Source organism: Cherax quadricarinatus, chromosome 56 (genome assembly GCF_038502225.1).
Source record: "Cherax quadricarinatus isolate ZL_2023a chromosome 56, ASM3850222v1, whole genome shotgun sequence".
NCBI classification, from domain to species: domain Eukaryota; kingdom Metazoa; phylum Arthropoda; class Malacostraca; order Decapoda; family Parastacidae; genus Cherax; species Cherax quadricarinatus.
The window spans coordinates 20,995,403-21,007,636 of record NC_091347.1 but is presented as its reverse complement, the minus strand read 5'-3'; the positions used below and the strand labels follow the sequence as shown (position 1 = coordinate 21,007,636).

At 43.9% G+C, this 12,234-nt stretch overlaps 1 protein-coding gene across 3 annotated transcripts in view; it reads right to left on the bottom strand.

Annotated features, from left to right (window-relative positions):
- The window catches only part of Nep2 (Neprilysin 2), a 211,415-nt gene that overhangs the window by 135,982 nt on the left and 63,199 nt on the right, over positions 1 to 12,234 (bottom strand). The window contains exon 1 of one of the 3 annotated variants that reach the window (XM_053794145.2): positions 5,792 to 6,137. The exons of the other annotated variants lie outside the window; for them this stretch is intronic. Within the exon in view, the coding sequence (XP_053650120.2) occupies positions 5,792 to 5,868 (77 nt within the window). The 5' untranslated portion in view covers positions 5,869 to 6,137. Of the gene's footprint in view, positions 1 to 5,791; positions 6,138 to 12,234 lie in introns of those variants that run through there. 3 annotated transcript variants of the gene reach the window in all.

Genomic DNA, 12,234 nt, shown 5'->3' with positions numbered 1-12,234 from the left:
GGGGACTTGAGCTAGAGTTCGACACAGCCACGCTAGCTGGAAATTCGTCTGTAAAAACTTGCATTTGTGGTGGCCTATGCTAACCTTCCTATGGTGTACAAATATACCTAGTTGGATGAACCTTATTGTAGCCAGCTGGTCCAGTGGCTAACACGTCGGTCTGCAGTTTTATGACTGACCGCGGGTTCTATCCCCACCCGTGGTGTGTGTTTTTTTAAAGAAGAGAGAGCAGAGGGCAGCTAGTGACTAGCTCCCTTAGAGGCGCCTAAGTTCCTCCGTCTTCTAATAACATGTTCATTTTCCCACTATAATCTACCTTGTCCATAATTATTATCACATTTTCTTTGTCTGTTTCGTAAGATGAAGTCCAGGATCTTAATTCATGGTATAACTTAACAAATCTATGATGGCAGTTGTGTTGTAGAAAGCAAAGCAAATGTGTTAGTAATTATAGACAAGATAGATTATAGGGGAAAAATAACATATTAAAAGACAGAGGAGCTAACTAGCTCTCTTGAGATTTACGATACTAACAACAGGAGTCGAAGAAACAAGATATATTAGCTATGATTCATCGTATGCGCAGGAAAGGCAGATATTATTGTTGTAACCGAGACCTGGTTCAGCCTGAGAGAGAAATGACTTCTGAATGCCACATACAAGGCTATTAAACTATTCCACACTGACAGGGTCAGCAGGAAGGGTGGTGGAATGGTTATGTATCTTAGAGATGACTGAATTTGTGGTGTTAGACATGGCTCTCAGACAAATAGATAAATTAAAACCTAACAAATCCCCAGGCCTTGATGAACTGTTTGCAAGGTTTTTAAAGGAATGTAAAGAGGAACTTAGCAAACCTTTGGCTAGTCTATTCAACATATCACTACAAACAGTCATACTGCCAGATAAATGGTAAATGGAAAATGGAGACAGGGAGACAGGGCCTTAGCTTCGAACTATAGACCAATAAGCCTAACCTCCATTGTGGGACAGTTGATGGAATCGGTAATTGCCGAGGCTATTCTAAGTCACCTTGAGAGACATAAACTGATTAATGAATCTAAACACGGTCTTACAAAGGGACGTTCTTGCCTTATGAATTTACTAACCTTTTTTTTCACTACGGTACTTGAGGAGGTAGATCATTGTAATGAATATGATAGTTTGTATATGAACTTCAGTGAGACTTTTGATAGAGTTCCACGTTGGAGACTATTGAAGAAAATTAAGGCACATGGAATAGGAGAAATTTTTTCCTGGATAAAGGCGTGGCTAACAGTTAGGCAGGATAGAGTTTACATAAACAGGAACAAATCAGAGCGGGGAAGTGTCACAACTGGTGTTCCACAGGGGTCAGTTTTTGCCCCTTTGTTGTTTATAATTTATGTAAACGACGTAGATGAGGGTATAAATAGCGACACAAGTTTCCCGTCGATACCAAAATAGTGCAGTTGAATTTATTCTGACGAGGACGCAACAGGACTCCCGGAAGACCTGAATAGACTGATGTAGTGGTCGGAGAAGTGACAGATGCAGTTTAACATCGACAAATACAAGGTTTTTAGTGTTGGAAAGAAAAATAACCATGACACTTACAAAGTAAATAATGTAGATCTTAATATCACTGATTCCGAAAAAGATTTGGGAGCTCTGGTTAGCAGTAATCTAAAACCAAGACAACAGTGCATAAGTGTTCACAATAAAGCAATAGAATCCTTGGCTTCATATCAAGAAGTATAACAGAAGTTCTCAGGTTGTTCTTCAACTCTATATATCCTTGGTTTGGTCTCATTTAGATTATGCTACACAGTTCTGGTCACCGTATTCTGTTGTTTGTTTCTGGAGTTTTCTGTGGAACAATATCACGACCTTCCAACTCTAGTTTATCCAGCACACCGAATTTTCTGTTGGTCACCATTTTATTAGCAGTTGGTGTCAAGCTCCTGGGCTTGGTGCCATTCCTTACTTCTTGGAATGGATATAAATGCTCTGGAAAACGTACAAAGGAGGATGACAAAGTTGATCCCATGTATCAGAAATCTTCCCTATGATGATAGACTGAGGCCCTGAATCTGCACTTTCTAGAAAGGCGTAGAATTAGAGAGGATACGATTGAGGTGTATAAATGGAAAGCAATAATAAATAAAAGGGCAGAAAATAACGCGATAAAAATATCTAACTAAGACAGGACTCGCAGCAATAGTTTCAAGTTGGAAAAATTTAGATTTAGAAAGAATATTGTAAAGCACTGGTTTGATAATAGAGTTGTGGATGAGTGGAACAAACTCCCGAGTAGCGTTATTGAAGCTAAAACCTTGTGTAGCTTTAAAATAGCTTAGACAAATACATGAGAAAGTTTGAGTTGGATATGACTGGCTTGAGCCAGTAGGTGACTTGGACCAGCCTAGCATGGGCCAGTAGGTGACTTGCACCAGCCTAGCATGGGCCAGTAGGTGACTTGCACCAGCCTAGCATGGGCCAGTAGGTGACTTGGAACTGCCTAGCATGGGCCAGTAGGTGACTTGCACCAGCCTAGCATGGGCCAGTAGGTGACTTGCACCAGCCTAGCATGGGCCAGTAGGTGACTTGGAACTGCCTAGCATGGACCAGTAGGTGACTTGGACCTACCTAGCATGGGCCAGTAGGAGACTTGGACCTGCCTAGCATGGGCCAGTAGGTGACTTGGACCAGCCTAGCATGGGCCAGTAGGAGACTTGGACCTGCCTAGCATGGGCTAGCAGGTAACCTGGACCTGCCTAGCATGGGCCAGTAGGCCTGCTGCAGTGCTCCTGCTTTCTTATGTCCTTAAAGTGGGAACATTTTTGCTTAAACCGGAACAACAACAACAACAACAACAACAACAACAACAACAACAACAACAACAACGTCACTAAGAGCGATCAGGGAGATGACGCAAACAACAACACTGATGACGCAAACAACACTGATGACGCAAACAACACTGATGACGCAAACAACACTGATGACGCAAACAACACTGATGACGCAAACAACAACACTGATGACGCAAACAACAACACTGATGACGCAAACAACAACACTGATGACGCAAACAACAACACTGATGACGCAAACAACAACACTGATGACGCAAACAACAACACTGATGACGCAAACAACACTGATGACGCAAACAACAACACTGATGACGCAAACAACAACACTGATGACGCAAACAACAACACTGATGACGCAAACAACAACACTGATGACGCAAACAACACTGATGACGCAAACAACACTGATGACGCAAACAACAACACTGATGACGCAAACAACAACACTGATGACGCAAACAACAACACTGATGACGCAAACAACAACACTGATGACGCAAACAACAACACTGATGACGCAAACAACAACACTGATGACGCAAACAACACTGATGACGCAAACAACAACACTGATGACGCAAACAACAACACTGATGACGCAAACAACAACACTGATGACGCAAACAACAACACTGATGACGCAAACAACACTGATGACGCAAACAACAACACTGATGACGCAAACAACAACACTGATGACGCAAACAACAACACTGATGACGCAAACAACAACACTGATGACGCAAACAACAACACTGATGACGCAAACAACACTGATGACGCAAACAACAACACTGATGACGCAAACAACAACACTGATGACGCAAACAACAACACTGATGACGCAAACAACACTGATGACGCAAACAACAACACTGATGACGCAAACAACAACACTGATGACGTAAACAACAACACTGATGACGCAAACAACAACACTGATGACGCAAACAACAACACTGATGACGCAAACAACAACACTGATGACGCAAACAACAACACTGATGACGCAAACAACAACACTGATGACGCAAACAACAACACTGATGACGCAAACAACAACACTGATGACGCAAACAACAACACTGATGACGCAAACAATAGTGACAGCCTCAACAACAACAACAACAACAACAACAACAACAACAACAACAACAACAACAACAACAACAACAACAACAACAACAACAACAACAACAACAACAACAGCCTTATTATAATATCGCGTAAGAACCACGCAAATATGTATGTACGCACACGTGCGTACATACACACACACACACACACACACACACACACACACACACACACACACACACACACACACACACACACACACACACACACACACACACACACACACACATACACACATACACACACACACACATACACACACACACATACACACATACACACACACACACATACACACACACACACATACACACACACACATACACACATACACACATACACATCCTGTACACAACAATAACAGTGAAGAACGTCTATGAAGGATCATGGAGTGAACATTACAACCAACATATTCACAAAATTAACTGTCTATCTACCCCTTCTCGTCTCCGCTCCCTGTCTTCTCTCCTGCCTCTCTCTCCCTCCCACCGTAACCGAGCACATTAGAACACCCTCCAGTGTGCTTAATTTAATTGGATATTAACCAAGGTGCTCAGCAGGTTCAAAAATTTCTATGATTTAGTCCTTAATTAACGTTATTAAAGCTGAATTGTCGAGTGACTGCCATGTAATACTAACCTCTATGTGTTTTCTGAAGAGTGACCTCTGTTGTAGAGCTTTATTACGTCATGTCTGGCTCTGTGTAGAGCTTTTACAAATGATCTCTCTCTCTCCCAATAGTATATATATATATATATATATATATATATATATATATATATATATATATATATATATATATATATATATATATATATATATATATATATATATATATATACACTAAAGTGATCGAAGGAGACAGGTCCCTACCTTCAAACTATGGTCCAACCATGAGAGGGTAGAGTTATACACTCAGGGGATTTAAATACCTGGGATTAACGTCACGGGTGATTTAAATGACCTGAGGTGATATTATAGTGGATTTAATTGATGTGCAACAGTGATCTGACTTACAAGTGACCTGACCTACGACAACGGCTTGAATTACAACAGTGACCCGACCTGCAACAGTGACCGCACCTGCAACAGTGACCTGACCTGCATTAACGACGTGACATATAAAAGTGACCTGACCTACGACAATGACCTGAATTACAAGTGACCCGACCTGCAAGTGACCTCACCTACAACAGTGACCTGACCTTCAACAGTGACCCGACCTGCAACAGTGGCCTCACCTACAACAGTGACCTGACCTTCAACAGTGACCCGACCTGCAATAGCGACCTCACCTACAACAGTGACCTGACCTGCAACAGCGACCCGACCTGCAACGGTGACCTCACCTACAACAGTGATCTGATCTACAACACATACAACTTACAAGTGATATATGACCCTCCTACAACATATACAACATACAACAAGTGATGTATGACCCTCCTACAACATATACAACATACAACAAGTGATGTATGACCCTCCTACAACATATACAACATACAACAAGTGATATATGATCCTCCTACAACATATACAACATACAACAAGTGATGTATGACCCTCCTACAATATATAACAAGTGATGTATGACCCTCCTACGACATATACAACATACAACAAGTGATATATGACTCTCCTACAACACATACAACAAGTGATGTATGACCCTCCTACAACATATACAACATACAACAAGTGATGTATGACCCTCCTACAACACATACAACATACAACAATTGATGTATGACCCTGCTACAACATATACAATAATGAATTAAGTATACACTTACTTTTCGTCTGTCATACTCCTGGCACTAGCGAGGGTCATCTGACTCTCGGCCTTGTTAGGATTGACCCTCTCTGGCATCTTGCCCAACTATCAACTCAAAATCACTGTTAAACAACACTCTATTTCAATTTCTCTTTTCAGGTCACTGAATTGAGGGGACAGAGAGATAGAGAGGGATAGACAGAGGATGGTCCCCTCCTTCTGGTGTACTGGGAAGGATGGTTGGGGTAAAGACTGGAAGAGGAGGATTGAGTGGACGAGGGAGACCAGTGATTGAGATAGACACTGAACGAGGCAGCAACCTTGCGCTGCTGCTGTCGTTCGCTAACTGGAGGTACACGGCACCTGAGGCAGGTGATATACACACCTGTACCTACCTCCCTGCCTACCTCCGTACCTACCTACCTCCTGGACCACCACCACCACGGCGGCTGCTCCAGCATACACACAGTGTCTTGGTGTAAGGAGGATGGGAGGGAGGGAAGGAGGAGGTAACTCTTCATCACAGATGGGTGATGGGCCATCTCTGTGTGCTAGCCGTTTTGTTGGACTGCAACTCCTGGGCTCCGCCTCTCAGTTCTCAGTCAACCAGGCTGCTGTAGGGTTGCTGGGGTTTAAATGTGATCTCCTTCTTTCATCTCTCAGCTTCATTCACGTGAAGGTAAAGCTTTCAAGCTTCCGTCACTACTGTGTCACGTGAAGGTAATGCTTCAAGCTTCCGTCACCACTGTGTCACGTGAAGGTAATGCTTCAAGCTTCCGTCACCACTGTGTCACGTGAAGGTAAAGCTTCAAGCTTCCGTCACCACTGTGTCACGTGAAGGTAAAGCTTCAAGCTTCACCACTGTGTCACTTGAAGGTAATGCTTCAAGCTTCCGTCACCACTGTGTCACGTGAAGGTAATGCTTCAAGCTTCCGTCACCACTGTGTCACGTGAAGGTAATGCTTCAAGCTTCCGTCACCACTGTGTCACGTGAAGGTAATGCTTCAAGCTTCCGTCACCACTGTGTCACGTGAAGGTAATGCTTCAAGCTTCCGTCACCACTGTGTCACGTGAAGGTAAAGCTTCAAGCTTCCGTCACCACTGTGTCACGTGAAGGTAAAGCTTCAAGCTTCCGTCACCACTGTGTCACGTGAAGGTAAAGCTTCAAGCTTCCGTCACCACTGTGTCACGTGAAGGTAAAGCTTCAAGCTTCCGTCACCACTGTGTCACGTGAAGGTAAAGCTTCAAGCTTCCGTCACCACTGTGTCACGTGAAGGTAAAGCTTCAAGCTTCCGTCACCACTGTGTCACGTGAAGGTAAAGCTTCAAGCTTCCGTCACCACTGTGTCACGTGAAGGTAAAGCTTCAAGCTTCCGTCACCACTGTGTCACGTGAAGGTAAAGCTTCAAGCTTCCGTCACCACTGTGTCACGTGAAGGTAAAGCTTCAAGCTTCCGTCACCACTGTGTCACGTGAAGGTAAAGCTTCAAGCTTCCGTCACCACTGTGTCACGTGAAGGTAAAGCTTCAAGCTTCCGTCACCACTGTGTCACGTGAAGGTAAAGCTTCAAGCTTCCGTCACCACTGTGTCACGTGAAGGTAAAGCTTCAAGCTTCCGTCACCACTGTGTCACGTGAAGGTAAAGCTTCAAGCTTCCGTCACCACTGTGTCACGTGAAGGTAAAGCTTCAAGCTTCCGTCACCACTGTGTCACGTGAAGGTAAAGCTTCAAGCTTCCGTCACCACTGTGTCACGTGAAGGTAAAGCTTCAAGCTTCCGTCACCACTGTGTCACGTGAAGGTAAAGCTTCAAGCTTCCGTCACCACTGTGTCACGTGAAGGTAAAGCTTCAAGCTTCCGTCACCACTGTGTCACGTGAAGGTAAAGCTTCAAGCTTCCGTCACCACTGTGTCACGTGAAGGTAAAGCTTCAAGCTTCCGTCACCACTGTGTCACGTGAAGGTAAAGCTTCAAGCTTCCGTCACCACTGTGTCACGTGAAGGTAAAGCTTCAAGCTTCCGTCACCACTGTGTCACGTGAAGGTAAAGCTTCAAGCTTCCGTCACCACTGTGTCACGTGAAGGTAAAGCTTCAAGCTTCCGTCACCACTGTGTCACGTGAAGGTAAAGCTTCAAGCTTCCGTCACCACTGTGTCACGTGAAGGTAAAGCTTCAAGCTTCCGTCACCACTGTGTCACGTGAAGGTAAAGCTTCAAGCTTCCGTCACCACTGTGTCACGTGAAGGTAAAGCTTCAAGCTTCCGTCACCACTGTGTCAACAAACAGCAACTGTGACAATTGCAATTTTGTGTCAGATTTATTAAATGACACAGCTCTTCCTGACAAGGCTCGAGTGTTTGGTGGCAAATCCGCACACTGGAGCAAGAGATATGGGAGGAAGTGTAGGGTAAATCCAGTGAGAAGCAAGGGCGCAGTGGGCATAACAAGAGAACACTGTATCAACATTCGTGGTGCCAGATTATTCAACATCTTACTAGAAGATATCAGAAACACTGCTGAAACAAGTGGAGAAGTCTTCAAGAGCAAACTGGACAAGCATCTTCACCAGGTGCCAGATCAACCAGGCTGTGATGGATATGTGGGGCACCGGGCCACCAGCAGCAAAAGCCTGGATGACCAGGCTAGCACCAGACGAGCCTGGCCAATGGCCGGGCTTCGGGAGTGGAAAGCCTCACGGAACTCATCAAAGGTATATCAAAGGTACGGTATATACCCCAATCTTTACATCTTCTCCAACCCCATCTATAAATATACTGAACAACCATGGTGACATCACACATCTTTGTCTAAGACCTACTTTTACTGGGAAATTATCTCCCTCTCTCCTACATACTCTAACCTGAGCCTCACTATCCTCGTAACCTACCTCCTATTCCACACAATTGCAACATCTGCCACATTGCTTCCCTACCTATCCTATCATGTGGGGGTTCGAACACGTGGATAGGGTAAAGTAATACTCACGTAGGCTGGAAGTACGTATAATTATAACGGTAAGTATGGAAGAGCCAAACAGCCGTGACCTGCCTCCTTGCTCACTCTCGTATAACTAACTAACCCCAGTACCCATATGTGAGGGGGGTGTTTGAATACTGCTGTGGTCAGCACAATATGAATACAGGCAGTGATTTACGCAGAGACGGTTGGTAGTGAGTCATCTACTGGTACACTGGTTACTGGTAACTGGTTACTACTACTGAGAGCTCGGCGACGCTAACGTATGTCGTCCCGACATACAACTAATACAAACTAGAGATGGCAGGTATACGGCTTGGGCTGATTCTATACAATGTCAAAGTACACAACAATTGAACATTATAACATACATAAGTAGAACATTGGAATGGAAGCTTACGTAACTGAAACTGTAATGAAACTGTAATGCAATACAAGGTATAATATAGCACAACTCATCGAATGAAACTCAACGTTGGGATTACACAATAGAAGTGATAAAAAAAAAATATGATCGATCGATCTGTATTCATGTGATCTACGGATTCTGAGGAAGGAATATATACAAAGAAAGAAGTGTTTAACAGAAAGGCAGATTCGGTGCACTCAAATCTAGACTGTTAACTCTCAGAATTCGGAGAGAACGTGAACACACACAAAAAAAATCTTGAATACTGATAAGTTGATACTGTAATTATTCATCTATACAGGTTATTTACATTTAACCCCAACTCTGCTAGGGTAAGATTGATATATGCAGAATGGGTGTCATCTCTGGGAGGATCAAACTCTGTTGCACTGGCTAACTCATGCTGTATTTGAGGCAAATCTGAATTGGAAGTTACAAATGATACTTGAGGATTTCTCAATACCTGTCGTGTACGTAGGGAATAACGACAGAGGTAGAGAGTACAGGATCAGGAGGATTGTCAGAGTCTGTCACATTAGTCTGGATTGGAACATCATTATCATCACATACTAACTTCATATGATCTAAATGCGATTCTTTATACTGACCAGTACTAATTTCTCTAACCTTATACTTATTACCAGTGATATGTTCAACTACTCGATAAGGACCAACAAACTTTTGATCAAGCTTTGGCATTGCAGACGTTTTGTTAAAGTTAATCAGCATAACTCTCGAACCTACTTTGATTTTGGATGGCTTTACTCGAGTGTTTGCGACTCTTGTAAATTCTGCTGTTGATTTATGAAGTGTTTCACGGATTCTTCTAAAAACACTTTGAGCTAAGCTGGTACGAGTTGCTATGAAATCATCAGGGTTGTAATTTGGTTTCGGATTAGAATATAACAACTCATAAGGCAAACGTTTATCTACACCGTACAATGCATAATGTGGAGTGTCACCTATAGAAACATTGTAAGCAGAATTTATAGCACACTGCACATCAGGTATAACTTCATCCCAAGTTTCACTGTTGGGATTGATAGTGGCTCTCAAGACATCAAGTACTTTCTTATTGGTTCGTTCCGCTAACCCATTGCTGGCAGGATGATGAGGAACAATGGTGGATTTAGAGATCTTGTACAAGGTGCACAAATTTTCAAGAATCTCATTACAGAATTCACCTCTATTATCTGTTACTAGGGACTTAGGGGTGGTATGCCTGCAGATAATGCGTTCTTTAAACGCTTTAGCTACTGTCTCGGCAGCCTTATCTGCAATAGGAACTAACTCACAATATCTGGTGAAATGGTCTACCATAACACACAGATGTTTGTTGCCTTGGAGGGAACATTGGAAATTAGTTAACAAATCTAGCGCAACTCTTTCCCACGGTTCGCTAGTAGTTGGATACACTTAGATTGGATTAGGGCCATTAGCATTTCCTTTATGTTGCATGCAGACACTACATTTCTTAACATACTCAGAAATATCAGTTGCCATACGAGGCCAAAAGTATTTCAATCTGGCTTGTTTTACTGAACGATCCATACCAGGGTGTGCAACACCTGGTACATCGTGAACTAGCACACTGGTTACTGGTAACTGGTACTACTACTGAGAATCCTATCATACGCCTCTTCCAAATCCATAAATCCCACAAAATCCTCTTTACGCTTATCTAAACGCTGTTCACCAATATATTTCAGTGTAAACACTTGCTCTACACACCCCCTACCCTTGCTAAATCCTCCTTGTTCATCTGCGATCCAGCTCTCATTCTTACTCTTAATTCTTTCAGTAATAACTCTACCATACACTTCACCTGGTATACTCAACAGGATTATTCTCATATAATTCATACACTCCCATTACTCCACCTTTCAGTTACATAAGGTAATTATGTGTGTACTTTGGCCAACCCTACGTGCCTTCCCTTCCGTCATACACGCAGTAAGCAAGAGAAAAACATAATATATAACCAGCAACAAGCACAGTGCATGACAACACAAGCTGTGGCCTGCGAGTCAACACAGTGACCTGCGAGTCAACGCAGTGACCTGTGAGGTAACACAAACAGTGACTTGTGAGGCGACACAGTGACCTGTGAGGCAACACACAGTGACCTGTGAGGCAACACAGTGACCTGTGAGGCGACACAGTGACCTGTGAGGCAACACAAACAGTGACCTGTGAGGCAACACAGTGACCTGTGAGGCAACACAAACAGTAACCTGTGAGGCAACACAAACAGTAACCTGTGAGTCGACACAGTGACCTGGGGGTCAACACAGTGACCTGGGAGTCAACACAGTGACCTGAGAGTCATCACAAACAGTGACCTCCATCCACAGCTTCAATTAAGCAAGGGAGAGTCGTGTCACTTTATCATTTATTGCATTGGTTTAGTGAGCTGAGAGGGTGAAGTAAGCTTACCAGGTCACCTAACCTATCTCTAGCACTCAGGTACCTTCCAGGTCAGTATGTGAGAGTTATACCACTGCAGTTGTGGGTCCGTATACCTGACTAGTACTGTACCAGGAATGATCTCAGATATGCTGTGCCTGGTAACAATCTTATGATCCCTAGCTCACGTCTCATCTGCAGTCCCTTTAAGTGGCATGCAGATGGTTGGATTCTCTTTCCTGGTGCCGCAGGAGGTTTGGATCCTCCTTCCTGGTGCCGCAGGAGGTTTGGATCCTCCTTCCTGGTGCCGCAGGAGGTTTGGATCCTTCTTCCTCGTGCAGCAGGAGGGTTGGAACTTCCTTCCTGGTGCATCAAGAGGGTTGGATCATCCTTCCTGGTGCAGCAGGAGGGCTGGGTCCTCCTTCATGTTGCAGCAGGAGGGTTGGATCCTTCTTCCTGGTGCAGAAGAAGGGTTGGATGCTCCTTCCTAGTGCAGCAGAAGGGTTGAATCCTCCTTCCTGGTGCAGCAAGACGGTTGAATCCTCCTTCCTAGGGCAGCAGGAAGGTAGGATCCTCCTTCCCGGTGCAGCAGGGCGATTGGATTCTCTTTTCTGGAGAGTAGGAGGGGTGGAGTCTCCTCTCTGGAGAGTAGGAGGGTTGGATCCTGATGTAGGGCACGG